At 46.3% G+C, this 21,803-nt stretch overlaps 1 protein-coding gene across 2 annotated transcripts in view; it reads left to right on the top strand.

The window, feature by feature from the left end:
* Nucleotides 1-21,803, top strand: part of LOC109898122 (N(G),N(G)-dimethylarginine dimethylaminohydrolase 1) — a 121,176-nt gene that overhangs the window by 81,176 nt on the left and 18,197 nt on the right. For both annotated transcript variants that reach the window (XM_031833626.1, XM_020492935.2), the window contains exons 3-4: nt 737-810; nt 14,779-14,898. In XM_031833626.1, the coding sequence (XP_031689486.1) occupies nt 737-810; nt 14,779-14,898 (194 nt within the window). The remainder of the gene's footprint in view (nt 1-736; nt 811-14,778; nt 14,899-21,803) is intronic.

The raw sequence follows: 21,803 nt of genomic DNA, 5'->3' as shown, positions 1-21,803 counted from the left end.
GATCATGCAAATGATATGACCCATCACCACAGGTGGTGAACAAACATTGTTCCCAAATAATTAATTCGGAATAGTCAAGTAGTTGAGGTGACCTCAACTGAAATGGCGTACAAATTACAACGGACTGACTGTCATATCTTTCTATGTGACCTCACAAGAGTGTTTTTCCTTACAGCAGTCTGCCCCATTGCATGATTGAAAATGATTAGCTCAGATGGCAATATTATACCCCCATCTCTCACACACACACACACACCCTATTTCATCACAATAGGAACCTTGTTCCACAACAGTCATCTCACAATGAACTAGCTGAGAACGTACTGTAGGTAGAGTGCTAGTGAGGTGAGGTCTTTATTATGGTCTACTCTGTACATTCTGTAACAGTTGTGCAGCTTTGCCTGTGAATGTTATGTGGGTCATGCTCTACACCATGCAGGGCTTGGAAAAAGCACTAGAACATTTAATTGAGTTTCTAGACGCTGGCTCTCTGTGGTACGTTCCTCCCATCTCCCATCCAGCTGAAATTGGTTTCACTTGGCAGGCAGGGCTAGGAACATTTCCTCTTGGCAACGTCGTCGCTAACGGCTCATTTATAAAAGCTCAACGGCTATGCCCATTCTCTCTGCAATGCTCTTGAGTGGCGACCCAAACGTTCAGGCCGTACTTTCTCTCTTTCTGTTCTATCTTTCTCTCCATCCATACTGACCACAGGTTGTTGTCCATTTCTCCTCAGGTAGAGAGTTTTTTGTGGGGCTTTCCAAACGCACCAATCAGAAAGGAGCAGAGATCCTGGCCGATGTGTTCAAGGTGAGTGAGAACAGACTAGAGCAGTGCACCCTGGGAATGTTCAGACTGACTTCCTGTGTCCTCAAGCCACCATTACTGCCCCCCTGAGGTAATCATGGTCTCATTCAGGGGCCTCACGGGCCTCAAGGCATTTAAATACGCTATTGTCTCGGAAATTGATTAGATGGCAAACATGGTGTCTCAGGAATGTATGGCTAGGAGAAGAGGGTGATTCCAGTGGTTTCGGGAAAGAATGCCTTTTGCTGACTCATGGGGTCATTTCCTGGCGAGTTCAACACCCAACAGGAATTTGACCTTTCCTCGCTGCCCTGTTTCCGCTCCTGTCTGTGTCCAATTTAAATTCCACCATGGTATCTCTCAGCCTCTCACTGTTATTCATTATCCTTGTTAAGTCAGGTATTGATGATGCGGCTCTTGGAAAACATACAAGGCTTTTTCCCCTCTACAGCTCCCATTGTTTTTCCTCCTTCCTTTATTCAATTCAGGATAATTTTACAGCCTGTTCTGTTCAGGCCAGGATTATCCACATATGTTATTGGGAGGTTAAATATGTAAAGGACAGTCTCTTACCCTTGTTGAGTGAAGGACATGCGAGAGGAATATCAAAGTCCATGGGGAGACATCTCTACCAGGCTATTGTCTTGTCTTCCATTCAAGATCATAACACTTAATACTGTATCTTCAGGCCAAAGGTATGTGGACACCTGCTCTTTGAACATCTCATTCCAAAATCATGGGCAGTAATATGGAGTTAGTCCCCCATTTGCTGCTATAGCACCCTCCACTCATATTCGAAGGCTTTCCATTAGATGTTGGAACATTGCTGCAGGGACTTTCTTCTATTCAGCCACAAGAGCATCAGAGAGGTCTGGCACTGATGTTGGGTGATTTGGCCTGGCTCTCAGTCGGTGTGCCAATTCATCCCAAAGGTGTTTGATGGGGTTAAGGTCAGGGCTCTGTGCAGCTAGTCAAGTTCTTCCACACCGATCTCGACAAACCATTTCTTTATGGACCTCGCTTTGTGCACTAGGGCATTATCATGCTGAAACAGGAAAGGGCCGTCGCAAACTGTTGCCACAAAGTTGGAAGCACAGAATCCTCTAGAATGTCATTGTATGTGGTAGCGCTAAGATTTCCCTTCACTGGAACTAATGGGCCTAGCCCGAACCATGAAAAACAGCCTGAGTTAATTATTCTTCCTCCACCAAACTTTACAGTTGGCACTATGCATTGGGGCAGGTAGTGTTCTCCTGGCATCAGCCAAACCCAGATTCAATCGTCAGAATGCCAGATAGTGAACCGTGATTCATCACTACAGAGAATGCGTTTACACCACTCCAGCCGACGCTTGGCATTGTGCATGGTGATCTTAGGCTTGTGTGTAGCTGCTCGGCCATGGAAACCCATTTCATGAATCTCCCAATGAACAGTTCCTGTGCTGACGTTGCTTCCAGAGGCAATTTGGAACTCGGTATTGAGCGTTGCAACCAAGGACAGACAATTTTTGTATGCTTCAGCACTTGGCTGTCTCGTTCTGTGAGCTTGTGTGGCCTACCACTTTGCGACTGAGCCGTTGTTGCTCCTAGACGTTTCCACTATAACAGCACTTACAGTTGACCGGGGCAGCGCTAGCAGAGCAGAAATTTGACAAACTGACTTGTTGGAAAGGTGGAATCCTATGACGGTGCCACGTTGAAAGTCAATGAACTCTTCAGTAAGGCCATTCTACTGCCAATGTTTATCTATGGAGATTGCATTAATGTGCGCTTGATTTTATGCACCTGTCGGCAACGGGTGTGTCTGAAATCGCCGAAATCCACTAATTGACCTGGGGTTAGCGGGTATTTGCCATCTCCCTGTAAATGAATGAACATATATTACAGGTAGGGCAGTTAACGTTGTAAGGAATCTTCACTCAAAACTTCTCTCTCTGCTGAACACAACTCTAGGATTGTCCATGGGATATGACGGGTTGTTATCATGTGTCTCACGATAAGCTCAGAGGAGGACATTTGCCTGCTGCTATCTTTTCTGAGTCACTGTTTGGGCTAAACTGCCGCTTCATAAAGGAATGAGGACTGTATTGAACTGTGCTTATAATATCAAAATACCCTCAAATGGGAAATATCCATTGCCAACTGGATATTTCCATTTCAGCACCGCAGAGCCCCGCTATACCTGTCTCAATGAGTGGAGATGCAGAAGAAGCGCTGTCCATTCAGCGGTGCTGAATATGGGCGCGTCCTCATCGCCCTATTAAAACGTATGTGTTGAGTCTCCCTTTGTACTTCCGGGTTTCACCATTTGTTTGGTCAAGTTTTATTTTTTCAATGTTTTTGACTATAGAACCATGGCTGAACTAAACTTGACAAAGTAATTAATGGTTCCTCTGATACTCCTGTGTGGAAGTTGTAGCTCTATTTGAACTTCTTCCTCAAATGGTCCCCTCCTGTGTCCTCTCTCACCTCCTTATGAAAAAGGTCCAAGTTTTTCAAACGTGTGCACGTTTTTCTCCTCTGACAAAACAAAAGCTGATTCAAAGGAGGTGTGGCAGATTTAAACACACTTCTGCGCTGGGATGCACATGAGTATCCTCGATGAAAAGGTGGCTATCGAGGAGGGGAGGACACTCTTCCTTTTGCATACTAACGAATTGATGCACTCCTCTACTACTTATTGGTCTCCGGGCCATGGAGGAGAGAGGACGGTCTTTTGCCCAAACCCCTATGATCTCGATCCCCCTCTACCTCTGCTAGCCCCTGGTCATGTTACACTAGCCCTTTCTTAACCTCAGATAGCCCCTGGTCAAACCGTGCTAGCACCACCTCAACCCCTAGCCCCATGTCAAACTAAGCTATCTCCTCAACTGTTAGCCCCAGGTCAAGCTACACTAGCTCCACCTCAACCGCTGCCCCAGGTCAAGCTACACTAGCTCCACCTCAACTGCTAGCCCCAGGTCAAGCTGTGCTAGCTCCACCTCAGCTAGCCCCAGGTCAAGCTGTGCTAGCTCCACCTCAGCTAGCCCCAGGTCAAGCTGTGCTAGCTCCACCTCAGCTAGCCCCAGGTCAAGCTACTCTAGCTCCACCTCAACTGCTAGCCCCAGGTCAAGCTACACTAGCTCCACCTCAACTGCTAGTCCCAGGTCAAGCTGCTAGCCCCAGGTCAAGCTACACTAGCTCCACCTCAACTGCTAGTCCCAGGTCAAGCTGTGCTAGCCCCAGGTCAAGCTACACTAGCTCCACCTCAACTGCTAGCCCCAGGTCAAACTGTGCTAGCTCCACCTCAACCGCTAGCCCCAGGTCAAGCTGTGCTAGCTCCATCTCAGCTAGCCCCAGGTCAAGCTACACTAGCTCCACCTCAACCGCTAGCCCCAGGTCAAGCTACACTAGCTCCACCTCAACCGCTAGCCCCAGGTCAAGCTACACTAGCTCCACCTCAACTGCTAGCCCCAGGTCAAGCTGTGCTAGCTCCATCTCAGCTAGCCCCAGGTCAAGCTACACTAGCTCCACCTCAACCGCTAGCCCCAGGTCAAGCTACACTAGCTCCACCTCAACCGCTAGCCCCAGGTCAAGCTACACTAGCTCCACCTCAACCGCTAGCCCCAGGTCAAGCTGTGCTAGCTCCACCTCAGCTAGCCCTAGGTCAAGCTACACTAGCTCCACCTCAACCGCTAGCCCCAGGTCAAGCTGTGCTAGCTCCACCTCAACAGCTAGCCCCAAGTCAAGCTGTGCTAGCTCCACCTCAACAGCTAGCCCCAGGTCAAGCGGTGCTAGCTCCACCTCAGCTAGCCCCAGGTCATGCTGTGCTAGCTCCACCTCAGCTAGCCCCAGGTCAAGCTACCCTAGCTCCACCTCAACCACTAGCCCCAGGTCAAACTGTGCTAGCTCCACCTCAACAGCTAGCCCCAGGTCAAGCTGTGCTAGCTCCACCTCAGCTAGCCCCAGGTCGAGCTACACTAGCTCCACCTCAACCGCTAGCCCCAGGTCATGCTGTGCTAGCTCCACCTCAGCTAGCCCCAGGTCATGCTGTGCTAGCTCCACCTCACCTAGCCCCAGGTCAAGCTACACTAGCTCACCTCAACCGCTAGCCCCAGGTCATGCTGTGCTAGCTCCACCTCAGCTAGCCCCAGGTCATGCTGTGCTAGCTCCACTTCAGCTCCACCTCAGACAAGCTACACTAGCTCCAGCACAATATCCTGATGGTGCCCATCCTTGGTATATGTTCTCAAACCCCATGCCTGGAGCATACCATGTACCCCCTGTCAGTATACCACTAGCTGCCAATGTGGTAAACCTGTTTATAGTTAGCATCAGCCCATGGGATACCAAATCCATCATTGCCAACCTTCAGAAGTGGAAGGGAAAGTGATTTTGAACATTCTGCCTTTCAGAATCTACCTTTATTTACCTATAAACAATCAAGAAATATATCAGTCATGTTGGTCAAATCAGAAGGAGCCCTCAGACTTCTAGCCCTCAGACTCCTAGGACCTATGAGATAAAAGGCATGTATAACTTGCACTACTAAAGGAGTTATTTATATGTGTTCTTGCAATACGATCTACACTGTGTACAAAACATAAGGAACACCTTCCTAATATTGAGTTACACCCCTTTTTGCCCTCAGAACAGCCTCAATTCGTCACAGCATGAACTCTACAAGTTGTCGAAAGAGTTCCATAGGGATGCTGGCCCATGTTGACTCCAATGCTTCCTACAGTTGTGTCAAGATGGCTGGATGTCCTTTGGGTGGTGGACCATTCAGATTGTTGGGTTAAATGTTGAAGACACATTTCAGTTTTATGCATTCAGTTGTGCAACTGACTAGGTATCACCATTTCTGTTCCCTTTCTCATTCTTAATACACACGGGAAACTGTGTGACACACTCAAACCGGTGTGCCTGGCACCTACTACCATATCCCATTCAAAGGCACTTAAATATGTTGTCATGCCCATTAACCCTTTGAACGGCACACATGCACAATCCATGCCTCAAGGCTTAAAAGTCCTTATTTAACCTGTCTCCTCCCCTTCATCTACACTGATTGAAGTGGATTTGATAAGTGACATCAATAAGGGATCATAGCTTTCACCTGGAACCACCTGGTCAGTCTATGTCATGGAAAGAGCAGGTGTTCCTAATGTGTTGTACACTCACTGAATATTGAAAAAACATTCCGCGCCTTAAAAGTACACCTTGGAGAACATCAATCCACTATCAGACATCAAAATATCACCTCGCAAGTTGCGAGACATTTTATAGCACAAAGGCACTATTAATGAATGACTTGGTGTGGCGGTCACAAAAAAGCTTATCCACCATGCAGAGGATATACAATTTTAAATTCCGTATCACCACACGGTTTAAACAAAGAACTAGATTTCACCTCCTTCCTGTAGGCCAAATTTAGACTCATACAAAAACACTGTCCATATCATATTTTGCATATAATTTATGAGTTATCCCCACATATTTATGAACAATCAAATGTCCTTTATGGTTAGCTATCTCATAAACCAGACACCTAAGGCAATTGATTCATGCCTGATACCCCCAGTAGCCCTTTGTGTCTGCTCCCATACCCTAACATTCTTTGTGATTGTTACTTGTCTATAGGTAGACCAGAGAGTCACGGTTATTATAGTAAACTAAAACGGAAACGAATCATGAAAAAAAAACAATGAATTAGCAAACCTTCTTGAAAATCTAAAACTATACTGAAACTATTATCTTAGACCCTGAAACGAAATAAAAATAAAAACCCATCATGAATTATGTTCACTTTTAGTTTTTTTCCCTAATGTCACGTTCTTTCAAAATCGAACCCAGAAGCAGACCAGGACAAGGAGAGTAGGAAGAAGGTGAGTATTTATTTACAAGTGAATGTGAATGGGTAGATATATCCAGGTGGCGTAGCGGGCAGCGGTGGTGAGTTGATGGGAGTAAATAGGTGGAACCAATGGGGTAGCGGAATCCTCCGACGACCAGGCGGGAATGGGGTAAATGATCCGGGTGAGTAACTGAAGACAGAACAAACGGAGGTAAGTTTAAGGCAAGCAATACGTAAAAAACAACAAAACAAATTCTATCCAACTTGAGGCTGATACTATGGCACAACATACTGTTCATGGCTAACGATCCGGCAGGGAATGGATGTCAGGTCAAAGCTTTTGAAGGGGAGAGGTGATGATCAGGACAGGTGTGCAGATTACTGATGGGATACAGGTGCGGGTGAACATCGATCTCCCAACAAGCTAATTCGCCCGGCAACCAGACAGGGTGCGTTCCAGGACACCGAAAACACACTCCAGGACAGAAACACAGGCAAACACAGACTCAGGAAGCGGGATTCGTGACAGTACCCCCCCTCCGACGAACGCCACCGGGTGGACTACCTGGAGCGCCAGGGTGGAGGCGGTAGAAGTCACGAAGCAGGTCGTCATCAAGGATCTGACACCGAGGAATCCAACTCCTCTCCTCTGGACCATATCCTTCCCAATCCACGAGATATTGGAAACCTCGACCCCGCCGCCTGGAATCCATTATGCGGCGCACCGTGTAGGCAGGACCACCTCCGATCATCCGAGGAGGAGGAGGACGAGGAGGAGGGGGCAACAGAGGACTGAGGAGAACCGGCTTGAGGCAGGAGACATGAAAGGTGGGGTGTACTCGAAGCGTTGCTGGCAATTTGAGTCGGACCACAACAGGGTTAATGATTCTCTCCACCATAAACGGACCAATGAACTTTGGTGACAGTTTCCTCGACTCAGTCCGTAGAAGAAGATCCCGTGTAGCCAACCAAACCTTATCTCCGATGGTATAAGCGGGAGCAGGAATTCGGCGACGATTCGCCTGGATCTGATACCGGTCAGAAACTCTAAGGAGGACCTTCCTGGCCCGATACCAGGTCCGGTGGCAACGACGAATGTGGGCCTGGACAGAAGGAACCGAAAGATCCCTCTCCTGAGAAGGAAACAAGGGAGGTTGGTATCCGTACAGGCATTGGAAGGGGGACATCCCAGTGGTAGATGAAGGAAGGGTATTATGGGCATACTCGACCCAGGGTAATTGAGATGACCAAGAGGTGGGATCAGAGGAGACAAGACAACGCAGCGTGGACTCCATCTTCTGGTTGGCTCTCTCCGCCTGACCATTAGATTGTGGGTGAAATCCAGAAGTGAGACTGACTGTAGCTCCAATGGCCAAACAGAAGGATCTCCAGACAGCAGAGGTAAACTGAGGACCACGGTCAGAAACAATGTCACTGGGCAATCCGTGGACCCTGAAAACCTCCCTAACCAGGATCTCGGACGTCTCCGTGGCAGATGGAAGCTTGGAGAGAGGGACAAAATGAGCAAACTTGCTGAATCTGTCCACAATGGTCAGAATGACCGTGTTCCCAACAGAATGGGGCAATCCCGTGACAAAATCCAGGGCCAGATGCGACCAAGGTCGCCGAGGAATAGGTAGGTGGTGAAGAAGCCCAGAGCTGGGCTGATTGGTACTTTTGTTCTGAGCACAAACAGGACATGCGGCAACAAACCTCCGGGTATCTTCTCCCATGGCAGGCCACCAAAATCGTCTGCGCAGTAGCGCCATAGTCCGAGCAACGCCAGGGTGACAAGCTATCTTGCTGGCGTGGGACCACTGAAGAACAGCAGAACGGACCGACTCAGGCACGAACAACCGACCGGGTGGACCGTTACCGGGGCCGGGCTGCGTCCGAAGGGCCGCCATCACATCCTCCTCAATCCTCCATGTAACGGCTCCCACGACAAGGTCCTGGGGAAGAATCGTCTCAGTCTTGGCCCCACTCTCATCCGTCTTGGAGAACATCCAGGACAAGGTGTCCGCTTTGCCGTTCTTCGACCCAGGTCGGAACGTCAGGGAAAAATTGAAGCGTCCAAAAAACAAAGCCCACCTGGCCTGACGGGAGTTGAGACGTTTTGCCGATTGCACGTAAGCCAGATTCTTGTGGTCAGTCCAGACCACAAACGGTTGCTCCGCTCCCTCCAACCAGTGACGCCACTCCTCCAAGGCAAGCTTCACAGCGAGAAGCTCCCGGTTACCCACATCGTAGTTTCTCTCAGCTGGTGAAAGACGACAAGAGTAGAAGGCGCAGGGATGGAGTTTACCGTCAATGGAGCTACGCTGGGACAGGATGGCGCCCACCCCCACATCAGACGCGTCCACCTCAACAACAAACTGACAGGAAGTGTCAGGTTGAGAGAGAATCGGCACGTTGGTGAATCGGCTCTTCAAGTTCAGAAATGCTCGGTCTGCCTCAGGAGTCCAACAGAAAATTCTGGTGCAAGACGTCAGAGCAGTTAAAGGGGCGGCCACCCGGCTGTAATCACGGATAAACCTCCGATAGAAGTTCGCAAATCCCAGGAATCTCTGGAGCTGCAATCTCGTACTGGGCCGGGCCCAATCCCGAACCGCCCGAACCTTCTCTTGGTCCATCTTGATCTCACCCCTGGAGATGATGTACCCGAGGAAGGATGTAGTGTGGGCGTGAAAATCACACTTCTCTGCCTTCACAAACAGACGGTTCTCCAATAACCGCTGCAGGACCTGCTTAACATGCTGGATGTGGCTGGAAAGCTCCTTGGAGAAAATCAGGATGTCATCCAGGTAAACGAACACAAACAGACCGATCATATCCCTCAGCACGTCATTCACCAAACCTTGGAACACTGCTGGAGCGTTGGAAAGTCCAAACGGCATCACCTGGTACTCGAAATGTCCCATAGGTGTATTGAATCCAGTCAACCACTCGTCCCCCTCTTTGATCCGAACCAGATGATACGCATTGCGTAGATCAAGCTTCGTAAACACAATAGCACCCTGTAAAGAATCGAAAGCGGAGCTCATCAAGGGCAAGGGGTACTTGTTCTTGACCGTAATATCATTCAACCCCCGATAATCAATACACGGTCGAAGAGAGCCATCCTTCTTACTCACAAAAAAAAATCAGGCTCCCAGGGTTGATGACGAGGGACGAATGAGACCTGCAGCAAGAGACTCCTTTATGTAGGTCTCCAGGGCTTCCCGCTCAGGTCGAGAAATACTGTATAACCGTCCCTTGGGAAAGGCAGCTCCAGGGAACAGCTTAATTGTACAATCATAAGGTCGGTGGGGAGGAAGTGACTGAGCCTTCTGCTTACTGAACACCTCACCCAACTCGTGATATGTTTCAGGAACCAGGGACAAATCAGGAGGAGCAGACTCACTGACCCGACTGGGGACAGCATGAGAACAGGCAGTCCTGAGGCAGTTAGCATGGCACTCAATGCTCCAACTAGTTACCTTACCAGTCACCCAATCGAACGAAGGATTGTGTTCTCTTAGCCAGGGGTATCCAAGAACCAGAGGAACATGGGGGGAAGGCAAAATTAAAAAAGAAATAACCTCTGAATGATTCCCCGACAACAACATCTTAACCGGTTCAGTCCTCATAGTGATCCGTGCCAGAATACTGCCGTTCAGAGTGGTTGCTTCAATGGCTTCCGGTAATTGCTCCTTGGAAAGCCCCAGCTGTTCCACTAAGTCGGCATCAATGAAGCTGTCATCGGCACCTGAATCGATGAAAGCGTTAATCGCTAAACTCTGATTCTTATTTATGAGGGTAGCAGGAAAACGAGGTCTGACAGGGCTCTTGAGAGGTTGAAACTGGCTCGCTAACAAACCTCCCAAACATAACGAGCCGAGCAATTTAACGGGCGCTGAGGACAAACGGAGATGTAATGTCCCGAGCTACCACAGTAGAGGCAGCTGTTTGTCTCACGTCTACGTTGGCGCTCGTCCTTAGTTAACCCGTGCCGCCCCACTTGCATAGGTTCAGGATCTGGCGGCAGGACTCCTCCACTAATCCCGTGTGAAGGAAAATGATCAACCCGTTCTGGTCCACTTCCTGACCCAAATGGTAACCGAGTCTCAGATTGATTAGACGGACCCCACTGCTTCTCCCTCCTTCTCTCTCGGACTCTATTATCTACCCGAATAGCTAAGGTGACCAAGCTGTCTAGATCACTAGGCTCTGGATAGGATATCAGCTCGTCCTTGAGTTGCTCCGACAACCCCTGGTAAAAAGCCGCTTGTAGTGACTCCTCATTCCAACCACTCTCCACAGACAATGTCCTGAACTCGATCATAAAGTCTGCCACACTGCGAGCTCCTTGGCGAAGAGTGAACAAACGTTTAGCTGCGTCCTTACCTCGGACTGGATGGTCAAAAAGCTTTCTCATCTCTCCCGTGAACTCCTGGTATGAAGCCATGCAGGTCTCCTGTCGTTCCCAAACGGCTGAAGCCCATTCCAGAGCTCTTCCACGCAGCAGTTCAATAACAAAGGCTATCCTAGCCTTGTCAGTGGCGTAAGAATGGGGCTGCAGATCAAACACTAACCCACACTGCATAAGAAAAGAACGGCATCTTCCCAAATCCCCTTCATATTTATCAGGCGTCGGTACCTTGGGTTCACGGAAGGAAACCGCACCAGACACGGCAGGTGAGATGGGTGAAACAGGTGGTGAATGAATCGCCGGCAAACTGAGCTGATCCTGGATTTGTGTCAAGCTAGCAGATAAGTTCTGGATTGAACCCGCTATCTCCTGTAGCGCCGTCTTGTGTTGTCCCAATGTCTTCCCCTGCTGGGTAATGGCATGGCAAACGGAGTCCAGGTCCGCTGGGTTCATCCTTGGCCGGATCGTTCTGTCACGTTCTTTCAAAATCGAACCCAGAAGCAGACCAGGACAAGGAGAGTAGGAAGAAGGTGAGTATTTATTTACAAGTGAATGTGAATGGGTAGATATATCCAGGTGGCGTAGCGGGCAGCGGTGGTGAGTTGATGGGAGTAAATAGGTGGATCCAATGGGGTAGCGGAATCCTCCGACGACCAGGCGGGAATGGGGTAAATGATCCGGGTGAGTAACTGAAGACAGAACAAACGGAGGTAAGTTTAAGGCAAGCAATACGTAAAAAACAACAAAACAAATTCTATCCAACTTGAGGCTGATACTATGGCACAACATACTGTTCATGGCTAACGATCCGGCAGGGAATGGATGTCAGGTCAGAGCTTTTGGTGTGCAGATTACTGATGGGATACAGGTGCGGGTGAACTTCGATCTCCCAACAAGCTAATTCGCCCGGCAACCAGACAGGGTGCGTTCCAGGACACCGAAAACACACTCCAGGACAGAAACACAGGCAAACACAGACTCAGGAAGCGGGATTCGTGACACCTAAACTTTGAGCAAGAAATCTAATGGGGTTGTCAATAGGATCTAATGGGGTTGTCAATAGGATTGACGGGGTTGTCAATAGGATCGAATGGGGTTATCAATAGGATCTAATGGAGGAATCAATAGGATCTAATGTGGGAATCAATAGAATCTAATGGGGATATCAATAGAATCTAATGGGGTTATCAAAACGTTTTGGGGGTGGGGGTTCAAGCTACTGAATCTGGTGGGTAAATGCAGCCAGGAGATTGCTGTAACGATATTCATAGGTGGAAGAAGGTGAAGAGGACCAAGGTGCAGCGTAATACGTGTTCATGGTAAATTTAATAAAGAAACTGAACACTAGAACAAACAAAAACAAAGCGGAACAAACAAAACAGTTCTGTCTGGTGCAGACACACAAAGACAGAAAGCAACTTCCCACAACTCAAGGGCGAAAACAGGCTGCCTAAGCATGGTTCTCAATCAGAGACAACAATTGACAGCTGCCTCTGATTGGGAACCATACCAGGCCAAACTTATAGAATTACAAACAGAACAAAACATAGAATGCCCACCCCAACTCACGCCCTGACCAACCTAAAACAAAGACATAAAAAAAAGGAACTAAGGTCAGGACGTGACAATAGCGATGTTTCAAGTAGGGCTAGCTTTTGCATCACTATCACTAGCTATCACTAGCTACCAGTGAAAGAAAATCAGGTAGGTAGCTGACTTGATTATTCTTACATATACTACATTTGTCATTTGAATAACGATTTAGCCTAGTTATTGTCAAAATGACAAAAACAGTAGGCCATTTCAGTCAACTAAATGCCCTTTCTTTTCAGTCATATTTTAGCCACATCACATTTGTATTGCCTCAGTAACCTACAGTAAACATCACTGACTTTCATGTGCACAAAAATACAGGAAACATCAACAAAGTGTCTTAATAGGGCGTTGGGCCAATACGAGCCAGAACAGCTTCAATGGACCTTTGCATAGATTCAGCATAGTGTCTAGAACTCACTTGGAAGGATGCGACACCATTATTTCACAAGAAATTCCATAATTTTGTGTTTTCTTGATGGAAAACTGGAGCAGGTGCCGCTCCAGAATCTCCCATAAGTGTTCAAATCGGGTTGAGATCTGGTGACTGAGACGGCCAAGGCATGTGGTTTACATCATTTTCATGCTCATCAAACCATTCAGTGACCCATCGTGCCCTGTGGATGGGGGCATTGCCATCCTATGGGGGCATAGCCATGGTAGCCAAAATAATTGCCTGCCTAGCATTTTTATACATGACCCTAAGCATGATGGAATGTTAATTGCTTAATTAACTCAGGAACTACACCTATGTGGAGCATCTGCTTTCAAAATACTTTGTATCACTAATTTACTCAAGTGTTTACATTATTTTAGCAGTTACCTGAACATAGCCTTGTACTACCAACATATTTTTCTGCATAACATCCTATCGCATGATTCTCTTCCGAACAACCAAACTGGCAGAAGAACACATTACACTGTATCAGATTTTTTTTAATAGCACACTCCTTGACAGGGCTCCAGATTAGTGTGAGCAACTTTTTGAGTTGGTGGCACCAGCCCATAATTTGGTCACACTATTTTGTTTTCCCGGTGAGATGCAATATATTTTTTATCATTCACTCTATAAAGTGCTTTAGACTGTATACTAGACTACTGAGATGGTAGGAAACCAAATAAGTTGTTCATCTAACATGTTCAAGCAGGAATGCATTGTTCAAAATATTTTTGTGCAGCCTAATCCAGTGATTGTCATGAATTGTGAGTTGTCAATAGGTTGTTGTTCTATTTGACTGTTAAGATAGGGCTCCAGGAGGACAAGGAAGAGCTGGGAATGAGGAGGAAAGGGCAGAAATGATGTGGCAGATATCGGTCGGATGACAAAGCGGAGTGAATTGACACTCCATATAACATGTCCATTCCTGCCTCCGTGAACCTGGGATTCCAACCCATGTCACAACACAACATACTCCAGATGCTAATTAATAGCCCACCAGAACCCCTGTTACCATGGGGTAGATATGGTATGACAGACCAAAGTAGGATGACACCACATCATCAGTCGCTCTCTGAGCAGTAGCAGTAGTCTGGTCCTCCAGAAACAAACCATGGAACAGGGAGCTCTAGACTAGAACTATAGATGAGACAGAACAGAGCAGGATGACACTCAACATCAACAGTCTCTGTCTGAGCAGCAGCCAGACGGCCGTATAGGTGTGTCTGGCACGCGAGGCCAGAGAAAGACGCAGCTCCCAGTAAAAACTAGCCTCTGCCAATTCCCCAAAAAGTCCTCCTACTCCACATTTACTGGATTGGTTGAACAGTGCGGAAGAGAACCTCCCGACAGCTTCTTCTCGTCGAGACCAGTATATAGGGGATCTAATGTCAAGCGTTTAATTTACGCCTGCTAGTTTAGGTTTTTACAGACTGAGGGGAGGGGCCAGTGGCCTGGGGCTCTGGTGACCTCAGAATCTCAACCAACCAGTGGCCTGGGGCTTTAGGGACCTCATCTCTAAGACTCTCAACCAATGCCGGTTCGGTTACCTTTCCCACTGGGACCTGTCTAGTCCAATGATGTTAGGGCTTGCATGTTTGCAGGACTATGCTGTGTAATCCAGTAGGTTTGTTGTGTGTTTGCAAGACTATGTCCACGGCCCCTGTAATGCAGTAGGGTTGTTGTGTGTTTGCAGGACTATGCCGTATCCACTGTCCCTGTCACTGATGGCCTACACCTGAAGAGCTTTTGCAGCATGGGAGGACCAGGCCTCATCGTGATTGGCACCAGCGAACCGGCTCAGAAAGCCCTGAAGGTATCAGTCACCATTGAGTGCATAGGTCTATGTTCAGAGGACAGAGTTGGACTTACTTTCTTACTTTCCTTTGCAGCATCTTGTAAATTATGTTTAGATTAATACATGTTTAATAGCGTTTGCAGAAAACATAACTGAAATAAAACTCCTATCTCATCCCAATAGATTTTCTTCAAGTTCAATTTGTGGTGGTCATTCTCATACAAGCAAAAAATTATTAAAACAGTACCGTGCTTAATTGCTTTCTCTTTTCAAGAGCTATTTCAAGTTACCCATAATCATAAGTCAATGTTTATAAGTCCAGGCAGCAGATAATGGACCCTATCAGTTTATGTAGTTGGTGCTGTATATTATCTAATGGGTTCTAACTTGAAACATTTTTGTCAGTTTACAATTTTACAATGTATGCTCGTCGTATTTAAAAACACAAAGACCAGGCTCTGTCGCAGCCGGCCGCGACCAGGAGGTCCATGGGGCGACGCACAATTGGCCTAGCGTCGTCCGGGTTAGGGAGGGTTTGGCCGGTAGGGATATCCTTGTTTCATCGTGCACTAGTGACTCCTGTGGCGGGCTGGGTGCAGTGCACGCTGACCAGGTCGCGAGGTGTAAGGTGTTTCCTCCGACACATTGATGCGGCTGGCTTCCGGGTTGGATGCGAGCTGTGTTAAGAAGCAGTGCGGCTTGGTTGGGTTGTGTTTCGGAGGGCGCATGGCTCTCGACCTTCGTCTCTCCCGATCCCGTACAGGAGTTGTGGCAATGAGACAAGACAGTAATTACTAACAATTGGATACCATGAAATTGGGGAGAATTTTTTATCTTTTTTTATAAAAAAACACAAACACTGCTGGATATCCCAGATGCCAAGATCAGTGGAGGAACATATTCCCTGTTGCCCACTGTACGTGGTAAACTGTAAGTGGCACTTCACTTTTTAATATGGAACATGGCTGAAATAATTTTTATACAATATTCACAAGACACAATTACAGTCTTTATGGAATAAAAATCGAATTTATTTCAATTATATGTGGAAATCAATGACGTACAGTGACTTCAGAAAGTATTCACACCCCTTGACTTTTTCCACACTTTATTGTTACAGCCTGAATTTAAAATTTTATAAATTGCTGGCCCACATAATGTCAAAGTGTGATTGTGTTTTTTGAAAGAAAAAATCTAATTAAAAATGAAAAGCTGAAATGCCTTGAGTCAATAAGTAGTCAACCCCTTTGTTATGACACACCTAAATAAGTTCAGGAGTAAACATTTGCTTAACAAGTCTCATTATACGTTGCATGGACTCACTCTTTATGCAATAATAGTGTTTAACATGATTTTTTTTATGACTACCTCATCTATGTACCCCACACATACATACAATTATCTGTAAGGTTCTTTAGTCGAGTAGTGAGTTTTAAATACAGATTCAACCACAAAAACCTGGGAGGTTTTCCAATGCCTCGCACAGAAGGGCACCTAAATCAGATATTGAACATCCATTTGAGCATGGTGAATTTATTAATTATGGTGACATCAAAACAGTTAGAATTGAATGGCTGTGATAAGAGACAACTGAAAATGGATCAACAACATTGTAGTTACTCCACAATACTAACCTAAATGACAGAGTGAAAAGAATAAACATATTCCAAAACATGTATCCTGTTTGCAACGAGGCAATATTCAAGTAATACTGCAAAAAAATGTGGAAAAGCAAATAACATTTTGTCCTGAATACAAAGTATTATGTTTGGGGGAAGCCCAATACAACACATTACTGAGAAATACTATCCATATTTTCAAGCATAGTGGTGGTTGAATCATGTTATGGGTATGCATGTAATTGTTTAAAATGATTTTTTTTAAAGAACAAGGAAAATCCTAGAGGAAAACCTGGTTCAGTCTGCTTTCCACCAGACACTGGGAGATGAATTCACCTTTCAGCAGGACAATAACCTAAAACACACTTACCAAGAAGACACTGAATGTTCCTGAGTGGCAGAGTTACAGTTTTGACTTAAATCTACTTGAAAATCTATGGCAAGACCTGAAAAAGGTTGTCTAGTAATGATCAACTACCAGGTGTGAAAAGCTCTTAGAGACTTACCTTGAAAGACTCGCAGCTGTAATCGCTGCCAAAGCTGCTTTTGCAATGTATTGACTCAGGGGTGTGAATACTTATGTAAATTAGATATTTCTGTAATTCATTTTCAATAAATTTGCAAAAATTTCTAAAAACATGTTTTCACTTTGTCATTATGGGATATTGGGTGTAGATTTTTGAATTCAGGCTGTAACAACAAACTGTGGAATAAGTTAAAGTGTATGAATGCTTTCTGAAGGCATTGTATATAAACCCTGGATAGCCTACGCTATGTCTTGGCCAATAAGAGTCTTTGAAGCCACCGAGCTGCCATTATCCTACTCCTCCTTTGATTAATGGAAGTGAATCAGGGAAAAACGATCTCTCCACATTAAAATAGCCAATTTGTCAACAATGCCACAATGTGCGCCAGCCAGCACCAATTCGAGGGATGTGGGAAGACATTTCATATGCAAGTAATCTAAAATTTAGTTTTTGGTCTATTTTGAGAGTCAGACTGCTCCTGACAGCTTCTGGTACTCTGTAACTATAGCAACACAAGCATGCAAATGTCTGTGCATGCTAGCTAGCGACCCCTTAAAATTAGTGGATTCGGCTATTTCAGCATCACCCGTTGCTGACAGGAGTATGATATCGAGCAGACAGCCATGCAATCTCCAGAGGGAAACATTGGCAGTAGAGTGTCCTTAATGAAGAGCTCAGTGACTTTCAACGTGGCACCGTTATAGGATGCAACCTTTCCAACAAGTCAGTTTGTCAAATTTCTGTCCTGCTAGAGCTGCCCCAGTCAACTTTTAGTGCTTTTATTGTGAAGTGGAAACATCCAGGAGCAACAACAGCTCAGCCGCAAAGTGATAGGCCACACAAGCTCACAGAACGGGACCACGAGGGCTGAAAAAAATGATCTGTCCTCGGTTGCAACACTCACTACCGAGTTCCAAACTGCCTCTGGAAGCAAAGTCCACAAGAACTGTTCGTCGGGAGCTTCATGAAATGGGTTTCCATGGCCGAGTAGCCGCACTCAAGCCTAAGATCACCATATGCAATGCCAAGCGTTGACTGTAGTGGTGTAAAGCTCACCGCCATTGGACTCTGGAGCAGAGTAAACGCATTCTCTGGAGTGATGAATCACTCTTCACCATCTGGCAGTCCAACAGACAAATCTGTTTTCGGCAGATGCCAGGAGAACACTACCTGCCTGAATTCATAGTGCCAACTGTAAAAGTTTGGTGGAGGAGGAATAATGGTCTGGGGCTGTTTTTCATGGTTTGGGCTAGGCCCCTTAGTTCCGGTGAAGGGAAATCTTAGCGCTACAGCATACAATGAGATTCTAGATGATTCTGTGCTTCCAACTTTGCGGCAACAGTTTGGGGAAGGCCTTTTCCTTTCTCAGCATGACAATGCCCCAGTGCACAAAGCAAGGTCCATACAGAAATGGTTTGTTGAGATCGGTGTAGAAGAACTCGACTGGCATGCAAAGAGCAATGACCTCAACCCCATCGAACACATATTATAAAAACAGCACATTTTTCTCTCTGCACCATGGCAAAATGTGTTGCAATGCAGTAAGTTGGTTGAATTTATAGATTTTTTTTTATGCCCCGGGGCCTCAAATGCGGTCGTCTCGCCAAGCAGGTGTGTGTGCTCCATTGTCTGACGTGTCACATTCTGTTTCGTGTCTCTACCTCGTACTGTGTATTGACACAGAGTTGCGTGTCAGGCGTGTGTGTACACTACACTACAGTCTGTGATTTGGAGTGGTGTGTGCATGCCAGTGTCCTGCTTTGATAAACAGGGCCATCTGGCATCATTGAAGCATAAGATAAGAATTCTTCTGGGGACTCCTCAATATGCACAAGGACTTAATTAACTTGATGCTAAACACTTTAGATAATATTATTAGGCATTACACTCACTGGACAGTTTATTAGGTACACCCATCTAGTACCGGGTTGGAACCCCCTTTGCCTCCAGAGCAGTCTGAATTCATCGTGGCCAAATCCTGACTCTGCCATCAGCATGACGCAACAGGAACCAGCAAGGTATTCCACTTCTTAATTGTCCAGTGTTGGTGATCGCGAGCCCACTGGAGCCGCATCTTCTTGTTTTTAGCTGATAGGAGTGGAACCCGGTGTGATCATCTGCTGCAATATCCCATCCGTGACAAGGACTGATGAGTTGTACGTTCCGAGATGCCGTTCTGCACACCACTGTTGTACTGCGCCGCTATCGGCCTGCTTGGGGCCCCAGATAGCATATGATAGCAAAATGTGCAGAATTGCAGGAAATTTGCTTTAAAACGGCAACATTTTCTCTCAGCCTCATGGCAAAATGTGTAGAATAGCAGAAAATGTGTTTTAAAACTGCTAAATGTTCTCAGCCTTGTGGCATAATGTGAGCCAAAGCATGATATGAGCTATAAAAATAGCATTTAAACATTTTTTTTCCATGGCAAAAAGTATAGAATTGCAGGATATTTGCTTTTAAAACGGCATAATTTACTCTTACCTAGCCTCATGACAAAATGTGTAGAATAGCATTATAATACAGAAAATTATTCTCTTTGTACCATGGCAAAATGTGTTGAAATACAGTAAGTTAGCTGACTCCTTTTTTTAAATGCCCCTGGGTCCCAAATGCGGTAGTCCCGCCAAGAAGGTGTATGTTCTCTCGTCTCTCCTGGATTTCAAAACGTGTCACATTCTGTTTCGTGTCTGTACTGTTTTCCCGTTTTATGACACAGAGTTGCCTGCCAGGCGTGTTCACACTACACTTACCCCAAATCCTGACTCTGCCATCAGCATGACACGACAAGAAGCGGCGAGGTTCCTCCACTCAAATCGAATTTTAGTTGTCACATACACATGGTTAGCAGATGTTAATGCGAGCGTAGCGAAATGCTTGTGTTTCTGGTTGCGACAGTGCAGTAATGTCTAACAAGTAATCGAACAAAATCACAACGACTACCTTATACAAACACAATGTAAGGGATGGAATAAAAATATGTACATATTTATTTGTTTTTATTTCACCTTTATTTAACCAGGTAGGCTAGTTGAGAACAAGTTCTCATTTGGAACTGCGACCTGGCCAAGATAAAGCGTAGCAATTCGACGCATACAACGACACAGAGTTACACATGGAATAAACAAAACATAGTCCATAATACAGTAGAACAAAAGAAAACAAAAAGTCTATATACAGTGAGTGCAAATGAGGTAAGATAAGGGAGTTAAGGCAATAAATAAGCCATGGTGGCAAAGTAATTACAATATAGCAATTAAAAACTGGAATGGTAGATGTGCAGAAGATGAATGTGTAAGTAGAGCTGCTGGGGTGCAAAGGAGCAGGTGGCGATGTAACTACAATATTGCAATTAAACACTTGAATGGTAGATATGCAGAAGATGAATGTGCAAGTAGAGATACTGGGGTGCAAAGGAGCAAGATAAATTAATAAATACTGTATGGGGATGAGGTAGGTAGATATATGGGCTATGTACAGGTGCAGTGATCTGTGAGCTGCTCTGACAGCTGGTGCTTAAAGCTAGTGAGGGAGATATGTCTCCAGCTTCAGAGATTTTTGCAGTTCGTTCCAGTCATTGGCAGCAGAGAACTGGAAGGAAAGACGACGAAAGGAGGAATTAGCTTTGGGGGTGACCAGTGAAATATACCTGCTGGAGCACGTGCTACGAGTGGGTGCTGCTATGGTGACCAGTGAGCTGAGATAAGGCAGGGCTTTACCAAGCAGAGACTTGTAGATAACCTGTAGCCATTGGGTTTGGCGACGCGTATGAAGCGAGGGCCAACCAACGAGAGCGTACAGGTCGCAATGGTGGGGAGTGTATGGGGTTTTGGTGACAAAACGGATGGCACTGTGATAGACTGCATCCAGTTTGTTGAGTAGAGTGTTGGAGGCTATTTTATATATGACATCACCGAAGTCGAGGATCGGTAGGATGGTCAGTTTTACGAGGGTATGTTTGGCAGCATGAGTGAAGGATGCTTTATTGCGATATAGGAAGCCAATTCTAGGTTTAATTTTGGATTGGAGATGCTTAATGTGAGTCTGGAAGGAGAGTTTACAGTCTAACCAGACACCTAGGTATTTGTAGTTGTCCACATATTCTAAGTCAGAGCCGTCCAGAGTAGTGATGCTGGACAGGCGAGCAGGTGCGGCAGTGATCGGTTGAATAGCATGCATTTAGTTTTCCCTGCGTTTAAGAGCAGTTGGAGGCCACGGAAGGAGAGTTGTATGGCATTGAAGCTTGTCTGGAGGTTAGTTAACACAGTGTCCAAAGAGGGGCCAGAAGTATACAGAATGCTGTCGTCTGCGTAGAGGTGTACCAGAGACTCACCAGCAGCAAGAGCAACATCATTGATGTATACAGAGAGGAGAGTTGGCCCAAGGATTGAACCCTGTGGCACCCCCATAGAGACAGCCAGAGGTCCGGACAACAGGCCCGGACAACACTGGACTCTATCAGAGAAGTAGTTGGTAAACCAGGCGAGGCAATCACCACATGCCAATAAGAATGTGGTGATTGACAGAGTCGAAAGCCTTGGCCAGGTCGATGAATACGGCTGCACAGTAGTGTCTCTTATCGATGGTGGTTATGATGTCGTTTAGGACCTTGAGCGCGGCTCATATAAATTGTCCAGTGTTGGTGATCGGGAGCCGCTTCTTGTTTTTAGCTGATAGGAGTGGAACCCGTTGTGGTCGTCTGCTGCACTAGCCCATCCGTGACAAGGACTGATGAGTTATACGTTCCAAGCCTTTCTGCACACCGCTGTACTGCGTC

The sequence above is a fragment of the Oncorhynchus kisutch genome, linkage group LG10 (assembly GCF_002021735.2).
Source record: "Oncorhynchus kisutch isolate 150728-3 linkage group LG10, Okis_V2, whole genome shotgun sequence".
NCBI classification, from domain to species: Eukaryota; Metazoa; Chordata; class Actinopteri; order Salmoniformes; family Salmonidae; genus Oncorhynchus; species Oncorhynchus kisutch.
Note: the sequence above shows the minus strand (reverse complement) of the source record. Positions and strands in the feature narration are given on the sequence as shown.